The 21,418-nt window shown below is 49.6% G+C and overlaps 1 protein-coding gene across 13 annotated transcripts in view; it reads right to left on the minus strand.

Annotated features, from left to right (window-relative positions):
• TSPOAP1 (TSPO associated protein 1) overlaps positions 1 to 21,418 on the minus strand; it is a 167,168-nt gene that overhangs the window by 19,748 nt on the left and 126,002 nt on the right. For 6 of the 13 annotated variants that reach the window (XM_044993483.1, XM_044993490.1, XR_006574320.1 and 3 more), the window contains exons 18-26: positions 19,979 to 20,563; positions 17,769 to 18,089; positions 17,283 to 17,459; positions 7,118 to 8,275; positions 6,347 to 6,476; positions 6,014 to 6,138; positions 5,630 to 5,798; positions 3,384 to 3,455; positions 2,905 to 2,943 (exon numbers count right to left, since the gene is read on the minus strand). In XM_044993483.1, the coding sequence (XP_044849418.1) occupies positions 2,905 to 2,943; positions 3,384 to 3,455; positions 5,630 to 5,798; positions 6,014 to 6,138; positions 6,347 to 6,476; positions 7,118 to 8,275; positions 17,283 to 17,459; positions 17,769 to 18,089; positions 19,979 to 20,563 (2,776 nt within the window). The remainder of the gene's footprint in view (positions 1 to 2,904; positions 2,944 to 3,383; positions 3,456 to 5,629; positions 5,799 to 6,013; positions 6,139 to 6,346; positions 6,477 to 7,117; positions 8,276 to 17,282; positions 17,460 to 17,768; positions 18,090 to 19,978; positions 20,564 to 21,418) is intronic. The other 7 variants (XM_044993485.1, XM_044993486.1, XM_044993484.1 and 4 more) reach the window with 7 other exon arrangements.

Raw genomic sequence — 21,418 nt, forward strand, 5'->3', positions numbered from 1 at the left:
CAACAAGAGCATTTCCACTAAGCGTTCTGTTGCAATCAGGTGGAGAGGGCGATTTGGTCTAGGGGTTAGTCTGGTCCTAGGCCCCTGAGGGCTCTGTGGATAAGCGAGTACCTTGCACTATACCTGGAAGTGCATGGGAAGCTAGTGCAGACCTTGGTGGCTGGTGTTACATGCTCACATTTGCTTGTCCCGCTAACAAACAGATGACCACATTCTGCATTAGCAGAAGCTTCCGAGTGGTCATCTAGAGCAAATCAAAGTAAAATATATTTCAGCACCCCAGCCTGTAGCAGAGAGAGAGCCTGACGCGTGGGCCTGGTGCAAGACCTGGGGCCTGAACCAAAGTCAGCAAAAGTTATGCCACGAGCTACAGTCAGGCCCTGTCAAAAGATGCTTGCCTGCAAATCAGTGACTGGCACACGAACTCGGCACCGGCACTGCTAGTATTGATAAAACACACTGAATATGTAAACACACTGCAGCCGGCCAGTGCAAGAACACGACAAAAGTGATGAATAGTGATCTCTTGTCTAAAACATTCGAGTAAAGGTAAAAGACAAGTGGGGAATAGGGATGTTTTGTCTGAAACATCAGGAGGAAAGCACAAGCGGAGGTAACAAACATGTCATGATACCTAAGTTGTTTATCCAAGTCTATAATGTTGGGATCCCTCGCTTTAACCCTTCGTCTGGCCTAGGGGGCACTGGCAAGTCCCCCCCCGACTGAGCTGATCCATTAGCACAGGCATACGTGTTAAGAGTACCTGTAACCACTTAGCTGGGGCATTAGCACCGCGCTTCGTTGGCAAAAAACGGACCGAGAGCCTTTGCTACTAACCGGGTCAGTTATTGGGTAGTTCAGTCGGACCCTGGTACAGCACACAGAGAGAAAACACACACACACACACACACACACGACCCTGACCACTGATCTGGGAAGTAAGTGAGCTGTCCTCTGTAGGAACTGTGATCTCACAGCGCAGAAAACGATGAGTTAGGGAGCAATGGTGCTGAGAGAGGCGTGTCTGACAGCGGGTTCACAAAAGGAGCGGCTGCAGCCTGTGGCCTAGCCGAACATGGCAAAGGGCACTGCAAGCATCTATTTTTACCTAGGTGCCCATGCCCAGCAATGGCTCCAATATGATCTCAATAGCTTGGCCCATAAAGGCCATAAAGGCCAATGGCCCATAAAGGCCCTCCATCCCCACCCTTCCTCCAGATGTTCCCCCATTCAGCAGCATTTCTCCTGCCTTATCTAAACTGAGCTGAACACATCCAGCTTTCACCAAAGATCTTAGCTTGGCCACTAACTGGGAAAACAAGGAGCCTGCTGCTTCCAGTATGAAGAAAAATAAATGGAAATCAGGGCCGGAGGGGTAAGGAATTCAAGCAATCTGATTCTATTCCACCCTCTGCCGCAGACTTCTTGTGGCTTCTTCTCTGTGGGCACTTTGTAAAACCAGGATCGCACCGCCTGACCTCACAGGGTGTAGTGCCACCCGACATCACACTTGGCACCATCTGTCTCAAAGCATTTTCCAAGGATGGGTAAGTATCATCGCCACCATTGTGCCTTTGGTTCCCCATCTGTCCAGAGAGAGGATGAGACTTACCCAAGGCCACCCAGCAGGTCTGTGGCAAGTTCAGGAATGGAACCTAGTTCTGCTGACTCCTGGTCCCATGCTCAATCCACTAAACCACTGCTTGTTTCAAGCAGCCCAGAATCTTGCCCTCTAAATGGAAACCACTAACAGGCCTCAATAACAGACTCTATCTCCTCATGCTAATTTTCACTAGCTGTGAGTACCAAAGATCCATCTCCATTGTGTGCTGCTCCCAGCACAGCCAAAACCTCCTTCAGGAAAGCCAGATCAAATGCTGCAGGTCCACAGACTCCTGCCTAGGGTGACCAGAGAACAAATGTGAAAAATCGGGACAGAGGGTGGCGGGTAATACAAGCCTATATAAGAAAAAGACCCAAAAACCAGGACTCTCTCTATAAAATCAGGACATCTGGTCACCCTACTCCTGCCCAACATGCATCCCTGGAACCAGAGAGACTGTCATGGAACTAAGCAATCAGCCCAGTAAGTCACTGGAACTTCCCTCACAGCAAGAAGCCCTTCACTGTCTCTAGCTGTGGCACTGTCAGCCCATGGGGTCTATCACAAGGGGGTCCTGATCTCCGACTGGGCACCATGTCATACAAATAAATCATCACCAGATGAGTCAGACATCCTACTACTACTCAGGACAGCCCCACCGGCCACCCAGAACAACCCCACGCTCCCCCAGCCACTTCCAGATTCCCACTGTGTATCCGAAAGTCCAACAGCCACCATCCAACCACCATCCAAATAGGAGCAAGACCCTACAAACACTGCAACCCCTCTGGTGTCACAACATGCTTTCCAAATGGCACATGGTAACCATCTCTCCTGCTGCAGGAGCGATTTCTCAAACCTCCCGCCTCTGTTCTCATTCCTGTCACCCCTTCGGACCATGCACACCTCCATGACAAGCAGCCCAAGCCCGACTCTTCTCTAGTGAGCCCTTATGACAGCAGCCTGCCATTCCCCATGCTCAGCTCACCCACCAGACATGTTCCCAGTATCAGCCCCCGGCATACACTGCTCACTGCACAGACAGCCTGTTCCTTCTTGCCACAGCTTAGCTAGGATCAGGGTAAGACTGAACACTCCGAAACCACAAGCTGGTAGCAGGACTCTTCTTACTGGGGGTCACGCTGACAAGGTTCCACATAGGAAGGGAGAGAAACCTGCTCACGTGGGCTCTTATGAGGAAGTGATGCGGCTGCTCCCTGAGATGTGCTGCTGAAAAGCATCTATCTACTTTTATGTGCCCTTTCCCTGTAGCATCCGAGCATGGAAGGAGCAATTCTCACCTGGACGAAGCTTGTAGTCTTCCTGTTTCTCCAGCTCTGCTGTGGAAGAAAAGATTGAATGAGTCTGTAATTCAGCTTTCAACACTGACAAAAACAGACACCTGACAAACAACAACAAAATGTTCCTCATGAACAGCAAAGATCAAGCCAAGGCCCAACACGCACACACCACAAGCAGATCGTACATCCTGTCCATGCAGCTCAAAGTCTAGGACAGTAACAGTGACACCGGAACATCACTGGAGACAGAGGACAAGCTCCAGAAACATAAAGAGCTATCTGCCCTGGAGAACATGTACCATCCAAGCCAGGGTCCCAGTATGGAGTGATTACAAATGGTGCCAAACTGGAAGGAAAGGGTGCTCTGTCCACTTGCTGCCAGTCTGACCATTTGGAGATCCTGAAAGCAGGTAGTCAAAACTCAACCCAGTTTGCAACCCAAATGCCAAAATCAAACGCAAGCAGCAGGCGTGACAGACCTTTCTTGGCACGTCTGGGTTTCGGAGGAGGGACGGTGAGGCGGCGTGGAGGTGGAGCAAATGTACCATTTCCTTAATAAAATCCAAGAAAAAAAGCAAATAGACAAGAGAACAGTAAGACAGCGAATGAAAGTGAAAAGCTTCTTGGAGAGTGAGCAAGCAACACAGCAGCATGAAGAAACTTCCACTGGGAAGCAGACTCTGCAGTTTAAATACTATACACACAGGGACTCACATACTGTACAACTCACACCCAGAGACATGGTTTGTTATATAGATGCTCATCAAGAGTGCAACAGAGCATGTCCTGCCTGTCCATCCCTCCCTGCCTGGGACTGCACATCACCTTCCAGGAATATCAGAGTAACAGGAAAACCAACCCCTAACAGATTACTACCCAAAAGAAGCAAATTTAAGGCTGCGCTTCTCAAACAAGCCACCCAGATTAACCCTGCCCTTGTAGGAACACAGTTCCCTTATCCCCACTCTGCAGGCAGGTGAATGAAAAAGATCAGGATGGGAGCCTGGGAGAGAAGAGGGGATTTCAGAGGCTGGCAGGGGAGCAGATCAGGGTCTTTCCCTCCCTTCTCCTGAGGCTCTGCAGGGAGGAAGATCCCCAGTGAGCCAGGGGAGGAGGCAGTTCACCAGCCAGGCCCTCATGGGGAAATTTCTCAAGGGGAAATTCTCTTATCTGCTGACAAGGTTCCCTACTGACAGGGTGATGCTCTGAGCTCGAGCTCTGCAGAGAAGAGGAACAGATGGTTTTGGTAAGTGCGAGCATCAGGCTCCTGCAGTCCCTGTGCTCTCAATCAATGATCCACAGTGATTCAAATTTAAAAACTAGTAACTTTTGAAAATACATGTTAGCCTTTGTCATTGGACACTGGATCTCAGCCTGGGGAGACAGGGAAACACGCTTCCTCTCTCGCCTCGTCTCCACTGTCAGCTACAACGTGGCAAAAGCACTGGGCAGACTTAGAGTCTGGTTAACTGCTCTGTCATTTGGGTGTGAAGTTGGGAGCCTCGTGTGCACGTCACTCCACATTTGGTAGGAAAGTTCTACCCCCGCCCTAGACCTAACCTTCCAGTGTTGCCGTCCACCCATGGCACTCAGAATATCCGGGATTCACTCGGAGCAGCCAGGGTGTCCGGAGGGCCTGCAAGACATGCCAGTATTCTCCCAGGAACTCTGGCTGCTGGCAGGTGCCATGCCCACAATTCCCATCCAGGTTTGGCTGAGATCTTGCAGTTCACTAAGGCCCCTGGTGGCTATGATAACAGAGGGATTCTTGCCCTTCTCAGGCTCAGCTTCATGCGCGTGAGACGCTATGCTGTGCATAGAGCACTAAGGCCCCATGCTTCAGACACTCGCTGGCACGGACCAGGAGCCCGAGTGCCACCACCGTTTGGCTTCTCTAGGGCCACGTACGTGTACTTCGCACTCAGTTACAATCTATGCAACAAAGACGAGTCAAAGCAGTGTGGTTAATTGTAAAACTCAGCTCTTTTTCTCTCTTCCCCTCATTCTCTCCCTCCCCTCAGGCTCCCTCCTCTCAGAGTTCCCTCGTCACTATTCTCCTCTCAGCCCTGGCTTTCTTCCCCACCTCCACCCACCCGTCTCCTCCTCCTCCTCCCCTGACTACACACTATGCTCTCCTAAAAGTAGTGCCTCCCCTGCCCAAGGGCTGGTCAGCTGCAGGCCATGAGGCGCCCACGCTGGACTGAAGCTGAGGCACTGCTCTGCTCCCTCCTGCTGCTCCCTGCCATGTTCTTCTCATGTACTTCAACAAGGAGCAGCCCCCACTTCAACTCCTCACTGCACAGCGGCTGGCCCAGGGGAAAGGAACGCCAGGGTTAGCTCTCACAAAGCACACACGTCATTAAAACCGATACGGAGACAGCATCCTCCCCACGTGCCGCTCCCTTGCATGTCCACACTCAGTGCCACACATGGGAGGCGGCCTGGAACAATGCTGCAGTTTGGAAGGGCAGGTTTTGAACTGAGACACTACAGCAATTAGAGCCTCAGGCCAGGACACTCAGCTCACGTGCACAGAGCCCTTGCTGCTCGCTATAGCAACAGCAGGGGTTCTGGGGGCTGATGCTCCTGAGGGTGGCCACGAGAACCCCCTTGGCATGCAGCTGCAGTGCAATGCATGACAGCAGTGCTGAGCTTCCTGAATGGCAGGAAAGAAAGGCATTGTCCACATGCAGAACCCGAGTAGTGTGGGAGAGAGGTACAGTACCTATGCTTTCCACCGATGTGGCAGCAGGAACGTAACCTTGCTTTAACAGCTCCTTCCTCGCTTCCTCACTCTCCACCTGAACTTCAGACACCATGTTACAAGGGATGTACCCTGCCCTTCCTGCACATTCACCTCTGAAAAACCCATCAGCGTCTTTGTCGCCACACACCTAGAAGAGGAGAAACAGCATCTGCATCAGTTCACATTAGGGAGCGTGAGCCACGTAATGAAAGCAGGGATGCTCTGCAGGCAAAGCAGTTTAAGGAAGGTAACGACAGTCTGTTCAACTGAATTCTGCATCCAAACGTCCCAGCCATCTGTGGCCGGGACGTGGCAGCTTAGCAGCAACATGGAAGAGAAGACCTCATGTAGCACTGTTCTTACCTTCAGAATCTGCCCCTCCTTAAATGGGAGCTCTTCTTCAGCCGCATCAGGGTTAGGTGACATAGAAATGGGGTCATAGTCAAAAAGGGCCACAAATATCCTGACTGAGTTGTCTGAAGCTGTGCCTGCAAGCAAGGGAAATGAGGTTAGCACCGCATTCTAGGGACGTCATGCCTCCAAATCTACATGTTTGCAGGACAGAAGTTACTGGCTTCTCTTTCAACATTTCACAACAGATTTATCTCGCTCCATCCCTCTCTGTCTGTCTCTCTCTCCCTGTACTATGCTCCCTTTCCGATGGAAAATAGTCTCAAGAAACGCTGACAAGCTCACCTGAACTGGAGATGGAAGATTTCAAGATTCGGTTTCTTCTCAAGGTCTTGTTCCCTTTTTGGGTCTTTTGAGTCTGCCAAGCTGGTGAGCCAAGTAACTCCTGTAACCTCAGATCTTCATTATCAGAAGCCTGCAACAGAAACCACTAGAGAGTTACTAATGGCCATGCTTTGAACTCTGAATTAGCATGGACCCAGCTCCACCCCTCACCAGCGACACTAAGCACACCACAAAAAGCAATGCAAATGCAATATTCCTCTTTTGGGACACTCCAGAGATGAGAATTATGTGGCACTGTGGAAAACTGAAGCAAGTCAACATGGACAGGTGCTTTTCTTGGAGGCCAGTAACAGCTCCATTGTGGTTGTGAGGAGGGGTGGAAGGACACATCAAGGAAAAGTAGAAATGATCACGGATCATCATTAATTTACTAGGAATTTTCACTAAGGTCCCAAGGTCTTTGAACTTGGACAGCATCTTGGCCTAGGGAGGAGGACCCAGCTGAGAAAAGGAATACTGCATCCATGAGTCTTAGCAGCAGAGCAATGATTCTTCTCTGACTTTCCACAGTACAAGCATAAGCAGAGATACAAGAAAAGCCTCAGAGCAGCACAGATCTACAAGCGCTAAAAGCTCTCCCAGACATACCGCTGGAGAGTCCGTTTCTGTACAGCACTAGACAAAGCAGCACACAGGCAGGCTGGGGACACGGGCAGGGGAGGAAACTATTGTCACTACAAGCTGCTTCAAAACCAGAAGAGGAAAAGTCACCCAGACCCTTGCGTGCAACGCAGCACCATGTATCCCCTTCCAAGGGCGCTCCGGCATCTTCCTCCAGCCAGCTGGACTATCCTCTTGTTCCCAGCCTTGCTCCTCTGAGCTGCCTTCACTCCTCAGTGCCTCCTTCTCTGGGCAAGGTAACTGTGGGTGGTGGCGTGGAGACCCAGCCCACTCCATTCCCTCCTCTTCCCCAAACTCTTGCTTCTTCAGCGGGGTTCTCCCATCAGAGTGGGCAGACTCAGACTGACTGGAGCAATCACTCCACCCTTCACAGCCAGTCTGGGACCCCTCCACACTGCCATCTGGCCATTCACTGCTCCCGGGGCTGGAAGGGAAGGTCAGATCCTGATCTTCCTCGGAGTCATATTCAATATTGATCTCGAGGCTCCTTGTGTTGAAGCAGTGGGCTGTCAATGCAGCGGGCTCTGCTAAGTCTGACGGCATTAACTTTCTGTGGGATTTTCTAAAGGTGCCTGGTCTTGCATGACCACAGATTTCTGACCTACCCTTGCCACTAGCACTGCTTACGACGTTCAGCTTCTCCTTGAGGCTATGGGCTCTGTACAAGCTGCCGCCTGTCAGGCTGCAGGTGTTCAGCAGGCGACTACAATGCTCTTTGACATCACTCCGTTTCTTCCTGCTCACCTCAGGCAGATCATGGACCCTTTCTTGAGAATTATCTCCTTTCTTTCTGCCCCACTGGGGGCTTGTGCCTGCAGTGGGCTTCATTCTACTCTCCTGGTAACTCCAATTACAGCTACCCCTCTTCTGAGTCCAGCTCAGCTCCAGATAGGCAGGATTCTCATCGTCAGAGTCTTCTCTGGTCTTCTGAAGGATAAGAGCCTCTTGGGGAGCCTGCTTGGGAAGATTTTGGTAGGTGTCATTACCATCTGTGTTTGGAAATGCCTGAGGGGCACTTATGGGATGGGGTGTCCCCTTCCTTTCTGTATGGTATGGATGTCTCTCCAGGGAGCAGTCTGGAGATTCTCTCTTCTCCACATGTACACACTTTTCTTCCTCCTCCTCTTCATCCTCTTCCTCTGTCACTTCGGGAATGCTAAACAACTTCTTGCTGCAGTTCTGCTGATGTGGGAGCTCCAGAAGCCTCTCCAGAATTTCCTCATCGCTATCGGTGTCGCAAGGCTCCAGCTGCAGCCCAGCCCCCAAGACAAGGCACAAAGGGGATAAGCAAGAGAAAGAGGAAATAAACATTAACAAAGAAAGAAGGCTACTGACGCCCCCTCATGGTGTTTGAAACAGGACAATCCAATGTCAGGACTAGGACAGCACACCGTGATGGAGAGCAGAGAAGCACAGGTAGGAAGCAATGGAGGAGATGGTTCTTCAGGCTAAAGAAAACAATTAGATAACCTAGCGATGCAATGAGACAGCAAGAAAGGCCACTGGGTGGGACTGTCTTCCCCTGCCAAATCTGCACAGATGTGTCTGCGTCTGCAGCACCTTCGACTGCATCCTCTGGATGCCACAGAGGCACTCAGCTACATGAGGAAACTGGCTGGGCTGGGGTCAGGCACGCTTTCTCCAGGGCCATCCTGTGTACACAGGAATCAGCAATTCACTCCATCCATAGGGACAGATCAGACTGCTCCTCATATGCTGACTCCTGCCTCCTCCCCATCACCTTTCCTGCATCCTTCTCCCTGCAGAGGAGCAGAAGGAAGGAATCCCTGTGCTACCAGAGCAAAGGAGTGCAGGGGCTGCTCCTGTGAGAAGCCTGTTGCCTCTGCCACTCACAATGGTCCTATAGCTGCTGATTTGTACATGCAGCCTGCCTGCAAACCCAGGTGAACACACAACACTCCCTTAGCCAGACGAGGCAATCACTTTCCTTACATCAGGGCCGCCCAGAGGGGGGGCAAATGGGGCAATTTGCCCCAGGCCCCGGGCCCCACAGGGGCCTCGCGAGCCCTGGCCCAGCAGTGGTCCGGGTCTTCGGCCGGCATTTCGGCGGCGGGGGGCCCTTCAGTCACTCTGGGTCTTCGGCAGCATTTCGGTGGCGGGGGGGCCCTTCAGTGCTGCCGAAGACGCGGAACGACTGAGGGGCCCCCTGCCATCAAAATGCCCCGCGAGCCCTGGCCCGCCGGTCGTCCGGGTCTTCGGCGGCATTTCGGTGGCGGGGGGCCCTTCAGTGCTGCCGAAGACGCGGAACGACTGAGGGGCCCCCCGCCGCCAAAATGCCCCGCGAGCCCTGGCCTGCCAGTCGTCCGGGTCTTAGGCGGCATTTCGGCAGTGGGGGGAGGGGGCGCGGGGGGGCCTCTTCAGTTGCTCTGGGTCTTTGGCAGCGGGGGGCCCTTCAGTGCTGCCGAAGATGCGGAGCGACTGAAGGGCCCCCCCGCCACTGAAATGCCGCCGAAGACCTGGACTGCCGCCGGGTGAGTACAAGTGCCGCAGCTCCCCCACTTTGCCTCAGACCCCCTGAATCCTCTGGGAGGCCCTGCCTTACATTAAACTGAAATGGATACACTTGATCCTACAGAGCTGTGTTCCATTCAGACATGTATTCAAAGACATTCACATTGAACTGGCTGTGCAAATGGTTGGCGAAATGTTGCACTGCTTGTAATAAAGCTGGGTTTTAACCATGAATGCTAAGGGTGGGTTATGTCTTGCCTTTTACTATTTTAGTAACAAAATAAAATGGTCACTGGTACTAGGGGTTCATTTGCAAATAGTTTATAACGGGCTACTCAACAATTAACACATTCGATAAGCAGGATCTAGATATGAGCACTCTGTGGTACAGATAGTTATACACACCACAACAGAAGGTGTTCTAGATGGATCTAAAGAACCTATGGACCAGCTGGATTCCGTAACAACTGATCAACCATTTATTAAAACAGGAAATGCACCGTCACCCAGCCCCAGAAACTGGTTCTCTTTACGTGGCTCCCAGTGGGCTGGTTCCATCATGGCTCAGATGAGAGCGGCTCCTTGTAGGAGCTCTGGCTTGACCCCAGCTGGCAGGAATGGCTGCGTGTTAGGGGAAGTCCAGCAGCCACAGGTGACTGATCAGCTAATAAGAGAGGAAGTGCCTGTGCTTCCCCCAGCACGCTCAATGTGATCAATGTGCTGTGCGGCGGCCTGGGCTGTCTGTTGGCCATCTGCAAAAGGGCCATGCCTTTTATGCCACAACATGTGATTGCTGCCTCACTGCCCCTTGGCTGAGTCTCAGCTTCTCTCTGTTGCTAGAGTAACTCAAGCCTCCAGCCAAACGAGAAACTCTCCCCTCTGGCATAAATAAAAATCCCCAAATAAACAAACCTGAAGTCCCCAGTCCCTCCTCTTGGTGCAAATACCTTCCCCATCTGATCTCAGCAGGACCTTCACTCCTCAGCTCTTGGAGTATCTGTATACTACCTCCAGGCAGCACCATAGATTCATAGAGCTGAAGGCCAGAAGGACCTACGCTAACTTCCTGTACATCACAGGCCATTAACGTTCACCCAGTTACCTCTGTATTTTGCCCAGTAACTTGTGTTTGACTAAATCTTCCAGGAGGCATCCTGCCTAGATCTGAAGACATTAAGAGATGAAAATCCACCACTTCCCTTGGGAGTTTGTGCCAATGATTAATCACCCTCACGGCTAGAAATCTGTGTCTTATTTCTAACCTAAATTTGTCTGGTTTCAGCTTCCAGACATTGGTTCTTGTTCTGTCTTTCTCCACTGGATTAAAGAGCCCTTTCACACCTGGGATTTTCTCTCCAGGAAGGAATGGATACACTGTGACTCAGGGTACATCTACACTACCTGCCGGATTGGCGGACAGTGATCGATCGGAGATTGATTTATCGTGTCTACACGAGACACGATAAAATCGATCCCCAATCACTCTGCCGTCGACTCCAGAACTCCACCACGGCAAGAGGTAGAAGCGGAGTCGACGGGGGAGCGGCAGCAGTCAACTCTCTGCCATCCTCACAGCCAGGTAAATCAACCTAAGGTACGCCGACTTCGGCTACACTATTCGCGTAGCTGAAGTTGCGTAGCTGAAGGAGAAGATACCTCCCCCAGTGTAGACCAGGGCTCTGTCACCTCTCAGTCTTCTTTGCGATAAACTGAACAGATGGAGCTCTTTACTTCTCTCATTGTAAGGCATTTTTGCCAGCCCTCGACTCATTTTTGTGGTTCTTTTCCACATCTCTCCAATTACTCAACATCCTTTTTAAAAGGTGGACATCAGGACTGCACACACTATTCCAGTATTGTCTCAGCAGTGCCATATACAGCGGTAAAATACCCCCCTGCTCCTGCTCCCTGTTTCTCTGTTTATACATCTGTGGGTCCCATCAGCCCCTTTTCCCACAGCACTGCACTGGGAGCTCATGCTGAGTTGCTTCTCCACTATGAGCCCTAAATCCTTCTCAGATTCACTGCTTTCCAGGATACAAACCCCCAGCTGCACATCTGGCCCACATTCCTTCTTCCTACATGTATGGCCTCGCATTTGGCTGTATTAAAACGCATTTTGTTTGAAAGGACCCAGTTTCCCAAGCAATCCAGATCACTCTGTGTGACTGTCCTGTCCTAATCGTTATTAATCACTGCACCAATCTATGTGTCATCTACAAATGTTATCAGCAGTGACTTATATTTACTTCCAGATCATTGAGGAAAATGCTGAACAGCATCAGGCCTAGTACTGATTGCTTCAGGATCCAACTAGAAATATGCCCATTTGATAATGATTCCCCATTGACAACTACTCTTTGAGATTTGTCACTTAGCCAGTTCTTAGTCCCTTTAACATGTGTTCTGTTGACACCTTATAATGCTAAATTTTTAATCAGAATAGCGCTGAATATTAATCGGAACTAAGTCAAACGCCTTACAAAAGTCTAAGTATATTAAATCTATGCCGTTATCTTTATCAACCAAACTTGTATTCTCAGCAAAGAATAAAATCAGGTTTGTTTGACATGAGCTATTTTCCATGTTTATTGGCAATAATTTTATTCCTACCCTGAACTCTTTTTTTTATTGAGTTCTGTATCAGCTTCGCCATTGTTTTGCCCAAGATTCATGGCAGGTTAACCAGCCTTTAGTTCCCACAGTCTCCTTTGACTATTGGCTCAACATTAGCACTCTTCCAGTCTTCTGGATTTTCCCCAGTATTCCAAGATTTATTTAAAATTAACATTAGCAGGTCAAAGATCTCCTCAGCCAACTCTTTTAGGACTCTTGGGTGCACATTCTCTGGGCTTGCTGATTTTAAAATGTTTATACTGAGTAGATGTTGTTTAACATTTACATTAGTTACTAATGGACTGGAAAGTACTTCATCACCATCATATGACACAATCACATCATCCTGCTTCTTTTCAAAACCAGAACACAAAATATATTTAACTTCTGCTTTTTCTACATTATTATTAACAATTTGCCATCTCCATTTCATAGTGGGCCTATATTATTGCTAGGATTTCTTTTGTTCCCAATATATTTTAAAAACAACATCTTTTATTGTCAGCCCTGTCAACAATGGATTTTTCCCTGATGTCTTTAAGATTCCCTTATCAATTTTCTACTCTTCATAACTTCTAATTTATATTGATTGCTATCTCTTTCCCCTTTATTTCTATTTGTTATATGTTGCTTTTTTATTTCTAATTGCTGTCTTCACTTTTCCACTGAACCAGGATGTGCTTTTAGCCAAAGTTGTCATCTTTCATGATTATGGAATCATGGCTTTTTGGCCATCAAATAAACTGTTCTTAAACAACTCCCCTTTTACATTCATATTTTTCTGTCTAAATTTTTCCTCTGAATCAATTTCACTCATAATTTCCCTCAGCTTTGAGAAAATAACTCTTCTGAAACAAGGAGAGAGAGAAAGTGTGTGTGTGTGTGTGTATATATATATGTGTGTGTGTGTGTGTATATATATATATAAATATATATAAATAAAAACTGGCTGGGACTGTCCTCTGTTTAAATATTTAATGTAATTCGTTCATGATCAGTGATTGCTAGGCAACCAGCAACTTTCGGTCCCGTGATTAATTTATCTTTATCAGACATAGTGCACTCCAAAACAGAAGGGGTATTCTGAATCAGAGCAATAAAGAGGTGCAGGAGCAATCTAGAGGCCAAATTATTTTTTATCTCAATTGGTTGGGGGCAAAGTAGAAATCAGTTAAGTGGAGAATAATCAGAAGTAAATCAGAGTTACTTGTTTTAGCAGGAAGAAGTTACTCACCTTGTGCAGTAACAATGGTTCTTTGGGATGTGTGTCCCTATGGGCGCTTCACTGTAGGTGTGTCTGTGCCCTCGTGCTGCTGATCAGAGAATTTCAATAGCAATGTGTCCTGCCCGCACAGCTCCCCATTTGCCACGAGGTTAGCCAGTGTGTGCGGGCATTCAGTTCCTTCTCTATCACAGAGTCAACCACTGAAACTCCCAAATAGAGGGGAGGAGGATGGGATGTGGAGCACCCACAGGGACACACATCTCAAAGGACCATCGTTACTGCACAAGGAGAGTAACTTCTTCTCTGAGTAGTGTCCCTATGGGTGCTCCACTGTAGGTGACTCCCGAGCAGTACCCACCAATGGAGACAAGGACTTCAGAGTCAAGTCTGATATGGATGACAATACTGTCCCACCAAATTTGGCATCTGAAGCCGAATCCCCCAGGATGGCATAGTGCTCTGCAAAGGTATGCACAGATGTCCAGGTAACTGTTCTGCACATTTCTGATATAGGGATACCCTTGGAGAAGGCAATGGGTGAGGAGACCAACCTCATGGAATGCGTGCATACTGAAGGTGGGGGTGCTAAATTATGCAATTGGTAACAGAGTTTAATACAGTCGGAAACCCACTTTGAGAGCTTCTGAGCTGAGATTGCTGTATCTTTTGACCTATCTGCAATGGAGAGGAAGAGTCTTGGAGATTTTCTAAAAGTCATTGTTCTGTCCAAATAGAAGGCCAAGGCTCTACATACACTTGACGTGAGAAGGACGGTTTCCATGTTATCCTCATGAGGTTTGGGATGAAATGTTGGAAGCTGAATAAGTTAATTCATATGAAATGCAGAAGTCACTTTAGGAATGAACTCTGGATGTGGTCTGAGTGTCACCTTGTCAAGAAAGAACACAGTAAAAGGGGGATGTGCCATCAAAGCTGCTATCTTCCCTATCCTTCTGGCAGAAGTGATGGCAATGAGAAACGCAATCTTCATGGAAAGTTGAGTTAGTGAACAAGTGGCGATGGGTTCAAATAGCGGTCTAGTCAGTCCTTTTAACACCAGATTGAGGTCTCATTGGGGTGTGGGGGACTGGGTTGAGGGAAGAGGTTTGCTATGCCCTTAAGAAACCTCTTCGTAGTTCAGAGGGAGAAGACTGAGTAGCCTTTTACCTGTTAGTGGAAGGTTGCAATTGCTGCTAGATGAACTGTCAGTGAGCTAACAGAGAGACACAATTTCTTAAAGGTCAACAGGTAGTCTAGGACCACCAGTAAAGTGGCTGCAGTAGGGGTGACCCCCTTGGGCTGGCACCTGATCTGGAACCTCTTCCATTTCCGAAGGTAGGTATGATGAGTAGTGCCCTTTCTAATGTGTAATAGCGCCTCCTGTACCTGCTCGGAGCAAGATGTTTCTATGTGCTGGAACCATGAAGAAGCCACACTTTGAGTCACAGGATCTGCAGATTGGGATGGAGAGTGCATTCCTTATTCTGCAACAGCAGACAAGGAGTGATTGGGAGAGTCATCGGTGGACATAATGCTAGCTGCGACAGATAAGGGTACCACGTCTGCCTGGGTCAGGTGGAGGCAATCAGAATCATATTTGCTTTTTTCCTTTTATTTTCGACAGGACTTTCAGTAATAGAGGGAATGGGGGAAGACGTAAAGATGTCCCTTCTCCCAAGGAATGAGAAGAGCATCTCCCATGGAGTGTCACCCGATCCCTGCCCTGGAGCAGTACTGTGGACATATATTGTTCTGGTGAGTAGCAAACAAGTCTATTACTGTTGTGTATTCCCGGTAGGTAGGAAATTAATATTAGGCCGTTGTTGGAGATGGACCAGTTCCATAGTTTTAGTGCTTCTACACATAAGGAATGAGATTTGGCACCTCCCTGTTGGTTTATGTAGAACATGCAGGCCATACTGTCTGTTATGACCTTCATGTGCGCGTCCTTGATCAGTGGGAGGAAGTGGTACCATGGCTGCCCACACCATGGAGGTTGAGGGTTGGGTGAGCGATATGCCTGGTGCTCATGGTGAAATTGGGTCCCATATGGCGGGTAAGATGAGCAGTGGGAACCCAAGTGCTCTAGCTCACTATCCGTCTCCAATGAGGAGAAAGGTGGGGTGTGGCATGGAGATGTCATTGAGTCCAATGCTCTGGGAGAACTTGGCACTGGAACCCCAGTACTGCGTAGAGGTGAATCTGGTACATCGAACACCAAGAGATCTGTCGTGCACTGGAAATCCACCATGTGGATGTCGTCGTTAACGGTGGTTATTGGTGCCAAGAGGTTTGTACTGATGGAGTCGGAGATACAGACCTAGTTATACTGTCTGTTAGTGCACTGGGGTTGGTGCCGGTGCTGATTCCTGCGCCGACATAGCCTTCCCCGGAGTGGATCTTTCATGTCTTTCATGCCTCCCGCAGTACCGGTATTTCTTTGCCTGTGCCCATCGGGTCTTTGGCAGACTGACTTACTCTGTTGACTCAGTATCGCGCATGCCCTGGGTACCAACTTTAGGCAGCTTCAACACCATCGGTACTGATCACATCGATGGAGCCGGACACCATTTCTGGCTCGATTGGGACTCGCTACAGAGACTCTCAGACCTTTTCTTAGCAGCCTTGATTAAGTGGCTCGTCTCCTTGGGATCACCTGCCTTTGACATAGAAGGTTGCAGTGACAGCTCTCGCCAGGACTCTGGCAGCTGAAGGGCCGACCCCATGAGCCAGAGTTTGATCCTTAACCCTCTGTCTTTCCTGGACCTGGGTTTTAACTGCTGGCACCAACCACACTTTTGTGGATTGTGCTTTTCTTGCAGGCAGTGAACGTACTGCGAGTGTCTGTCTATCACTTGGATGGATTCTTTGCAGCTAAGGCACTTTTTGAAGCCTGGATAGCCAGGCACACCCTTGTCCAGGAGGGGAGGCGAACCCTTTCTTCTTTTTTCTTCTTTTTTTTATTTTTTGGCATGGCCAACAAAAAACAAAGAAAAAAGCTTCAAGGAAAGCTAAAATTTTGAAAACTAAAGGGAATTAACAATCCATGGACAGCTCTTAGCTCCATCTCTAACCAGGGGTGGTTGAGAAGGAACTGAGGAGGGAATGCCCAAGCACGCTGGCTAACCTCGTGGTAGGCAGGGAGATGCGTGGGCAGGACTGACTGCTATTGAAATTCTCCAATCAGCAGCACAGGGGCGCAGACACACCTACAGTGGAGTGCCCTAGGGATACCACTCGAAGAACTACTCCTTAGGCTTACACCATAAACTACTGTCAACTATCACTTATCACTGTGTATTACCTATTATCTCCCAGCCTCGCCTTTGAGAGCTTCCCCGTATAACCTCAGGCCACAAGCCTGCAGACATCTACTTATGCGCTTAGCTGTCTGCCCAGCAGAAGTCCAACCGTAATCATGTGCATGAGTGTTTGCAGGATGGAGCTTTAATGGCACCTTCGTATCAGTTCTGTATGGGCTCTATACATATGTGAACATTACAGGTTAGCTGTATTTTTACACACATTTGAGTACTGACTTATTGAACTTTCACTGTTATTTATATATTAGGGGTCAAATCCCAGCCCCAGTGAAGTCTATGGGAGCTTTGTCATTGATTCCAATGGGGACAGGATTTCAGCCTATCGTGTTACCTTTGCAGTACACTTTGTACTGTTCCAGCTGAATCGAACATGTTTGAACTACTTACCCATTTGACTCCAGAGTGCATTTCTCACACCCATCCCTTCCCTTCTACAACCAACAGCTATTCCGGCTAGTGAGAGAGGACACGAGCCTGTAAGACGGAGAGCTCGGAGTGTAGGAGATTAGCAAACAGCTGCTGAGAGCATCTGGGCTCAGTGAGGCGGCCCCTCTTACTCGCTAATGAATGGAATGAGTCCACTCAAACGCACCAGTGAGGTGACACTGCTGGAAGTTACCTTTCCCCCGTTCTCTCCGCTGCAGTAAGCCCTTGGGTCCCACTGCTTCTCTCCCTGCATGTCTGAACATAGGTCCTCCTCCTCCTCCTCCAAAATATCTGACAGGTCAGAGCTGCGGCTGTGCTCAGCAAGCAGATTCAGCTGCCGTTTTCCTGCTTCTGCTATTTTCTCTTCCTGCTATTGAAAAGAAAAACCTCTGCTGTATAACTCAGACCTCGGAGCCAGGCTCACCATTTCAGCAAGGTACAAAGCTGCACTGCCCCTTCTGCCTAAGGATAGCAATCCTAAGGATGGCAGGAGACGAGCGCAGAATGGAGATAGAGAGCAACTTATGTGGGCAAAAGGAAAAATCATCCAGAGTGTCATATCTGCGGGGGAAGAACTGGGCTCCTATACATTGCACAGGACTCTGCATGATGCACTCGCAGCTCTGGGGTTCAAAACCAATGGCCCCTTAGGCAGAAATTCTCCCAGGGTAACACAAACCTCTCTTTTGACTTTGGGCACCATCAGAGAAGAGTCTCCTCGGGAAGTTTCTTTCATCAGTTTCTTTCCAGGGGACACTCTTAGGAATTCCTGAACAGAGCTTCCAGTCCTGTCTGAGTCTCTGCAGCTGTCCACACCCAGCTCAGCCTGGTGGGTGGAGAGCTGAGGCTCTGGACTCAAGCACTGCTCATCTGCCTTCCTCTCTCTGTGAATGGTTGACTCTTTTAACCGCTCCTCCACAAAGCACGCGTGGCAGGTCTCCAGGGGCATCTTCACGTCACTGCTTTTTAGCTCAGGTCTGTTGCTTACAGAGAGCTCCTCCTGAAAAAGAAACTGTTTTGGTCAGGGAGATGAAGCTTCACAGTATCGGCAGCATGATTATTTCTCAGTCCCAGGCCCGGGATCACACATTACCTAACTCAGCATCTTTGCGGAACAAGGGTGATGGAGAAATGCCTTTGCAGCCATCAGGGGTTGTGGGGAGCGAGACACAGACAACCTTGAGATTTCACTTTGCAGTGAGTTTTGCTACTACTAAAAGTTGGGTCCCCTGTCTATAGCCAGTCATAGTGCAGGTAGGGATTAGGGAGGCTTCCCCTACTCAGCCCCGCCAAGGCACTCTAGTCATACCCAGCTCTGGCAGTGCAATGCACCCCCGTCTTGACTTGCAGCAAAACCTAATGCTTTAGTCCTGGGCTTCCCACACAGCTCTGCCCCTCAACCCTGCTTGCCAGCCCCCATCTCTTTCCCTTCTATTTCAATCCTTTGCACCCTTCAGTGCAAACTACAGACCGCGACTAACACAGTGGTGGATTTGGGGTGTGAAACATCCATTCATGGTTAAGATGAAAGCAATCCCCCTGGATTAAACCCCTTCAGCCCATGTGGCATGTAAGTGCAGGAGCAGAGTTTAATGTGGCGCCTTTCTGCTTTGCATTGGAAACACGCCCTGCTGCAGGGGTTGGCATTACACGGGAGGTGACCTCACCCACTGCTAGTGACTGACTGTTTCTGTTTTTAAGATGCAGGCTGACAGCAAAGGCAGAAAGTAGACTGGGCTTATGGAAGAGAAGAAACTGGGATCAGTACATAGGCCAATATTTTGATGGGCACCACTGGGCCATCCTGCTAACTACACCTCTCAGCCTGCACTAATGCCGCAGTCTATCCCAAAGGAGAAGCCTAAAGAGTTGTCCTAAGTGTCAAAGAGACAAAGATTCTCCTCCACAGTTGTGACTGGCACAACACAGGTTAACAGGCCTCTTCTGCCCCGTGCCTGCAGTCTGAATTCCTCAGACCCCCAGCCCCCATCCCTCACAGAGTGCTCTGCACCCCTGAATGGCTGATTATCACACCTTGATAGACCTGTCCCCCCAGGGCCTGTCTACATTACAGTCAGAGATGGGACTGCACCATGTGGAGACATACCTGAGCTAGCTCTGACCTAGTTAGCTCAAGTATCAACAGCAATGACACCACGGTAGCATGGGCAGCAGCGTGGGCTGTACAAGCCTGCCCAGGACCCTAGGCATGTGGACTCAAGCCGCCAGCTGATGCTGCTGCAGCTTCACTCCTACTGTTCTTCCATTTAGCTAGACTAAAGCTAGCCTCTGACTGCTGTGTAGACAGATTCCCCCGGAGCAGTGACTTCAGACTGCTTAGTGCTATGGGAACCCCCACTCCTGATCAGCTACCGCCCCTGCAGATGTTCTGCTGGCTGCCTGTCCAGACTGCCTCTGTCCCTTGCCTGCCCACCCTGCCCAGCACAGCTCCCAACAACCAATCCCGCAGGGTGCAGAAGCCTGCACTGATAAAGAGATGGCTGGATGGCGAATGCCGTACAAACACCATCATCACCACCTATAAGAATAATGACGATGGTGCCTTTTCCATCACCCACATTTCCTATCTCCTGCCTCCTGGGTGCAGCTCTCTGATCTGCTGGTGCACATGCAGCTGAGCAATGAGGTTCATTTGTCCCCTCCTGTTCTGTGCACGCACCAAAGCAGGCAAGACTCCCCTGTTATTCTGCCACCAGTGTGAGGACCACACAGTCTCAAAGACAGTGTGTCACCTGACAAGGAGAAAAACGGCACTGTGTCATTCCCTGTACATTCTCTCTGCTCCCCCCAACGAGGTCTGTTTCCCTTCCCCTTTCTGGTATCTTAGAATTCATGACACTTTTCAAATGAGGATTCCCAGGCACTCACCGTCCCCTGTGCCTGGATGCCTTCACCAGGGCCCTTCAACGCTGCTGCCCCCGATGGCTCGGGTTCTTCACCCACTCCTGCAGGCTGCGGAAGGGAAGTCAGACACTGCTCATCTCTTACAGTGTCTGAAACTGGGGATGATGTGCCCAACGCTTGAACCGAGGAAACCCGGGGAGAGAAGAGGTGCAGGTGTGGGGAGATCTTCCCTGGCAGACAATTCACTGAGCTGTCACTGCTGGGAGCGGTGTGGACAGTGAATTTGCCATCTGAACTGTCAGTGGAACATTTCTGTGGAGGGAAGAGCGGAGCTGTGCAGTGTGTAACTGGCATTCGCTTGGGATGAGAGCCCTTGGGTTCCCCACAGATCAGTCTGGAAGGAAGACTGGTAGAAACAACAGCCTGTGATAGTGAGGAATGTCTAGAAGCTTTCAGCAAGGCTGAGGGGATTTGGGCTGGCACTGAATCAGCGGATTCTCCATACAGAGACATAGTTCTCACAGAGACCTCCCGGCACACCTGGAACATCTGCAGCTGGGACAGCTCCACGAGGACACTGCCTGCAGTTGGAGATGCAACTTCCATCACCTGCAACAGAGAAACAGGAAGAGTCTCTTTCTTGTGCACAGGTAACAGCTTCCAGTAGCATGTGGAGACATACCTGAGCTAGCTCTGACCTAGTTAGCTCGAGTATCGACAGCAATGACACCACGGTAGCCTGGCAGCAGCGTGGGCTGTAAAGCCTGCCCAGACCCTAGGCATGTGGACTCAAGCCGCCAGCTTCCAACCCTACTGTCCTTCTATCACTTTTCAAAGCTCCTGGCAGTTGAGTGGTAGCAAGAAACTGCAGCTGTCCAGCCCTTCTGCAGATGGAGATGAGGCAAGTCACAGCAGACAGAGAAAAGAGAACAAGTCACTCCAGCAAGAATCCAACTCTCCAACTGACTGCAGCCCCACACAGGACTCCTTGGGCTGCCCCAGGACAAAGGGCCAGTCCCAAAGAAGGGGAGAAGGGGTAGATGGCTGTGGGAAGCCCTTGCTGGCAAAACCAGAATTGGGAAAATGCTCCATTAAAAGCAGCAATGAGAGCCAATGAACCCTCTCCAATTTTAGCACATCCATATGGCATTAGCTGTTGAGATTTTCTCTTTTGCCCAGATTTAGTTACCTTCAATTGCATGAGAAATGTGGGTATTTTACAGGCTAGAACTACAATCTTCCCTCTTCCCAGTCCCTCCCTCATCTGAGTCCTCGGAACCAAGTGCTGACTCTTCTTGTTTCTAATACTGGCATCATTCCCAGCCACGCCAACTGGCTGCTGCTTCCCTCCCTCCCAAGCCCTGACAGTCTTCCAGGCTCCTTGGCTTTGGCCTGGGGAAAGGAAAAGACCTGCCATTGCAAACAACATTCTCTCTTTCCTATCCAAACTGTTTTGTGCTGCGC

The sequence above is a fragment of the Mauremys mutica genome, chromosome 19, assembly GCF_020497125.1.
Source record: "Mauremys mutica isolate MM-2020 ecotype Southern chromosome 19, ASM2049712v1, whole genome shotgun sequence".
NCBI lineage: Eukaryota > Metazoa > Chordata > Testudines > Geoemydidae > Mauremys > Mauremys mutica.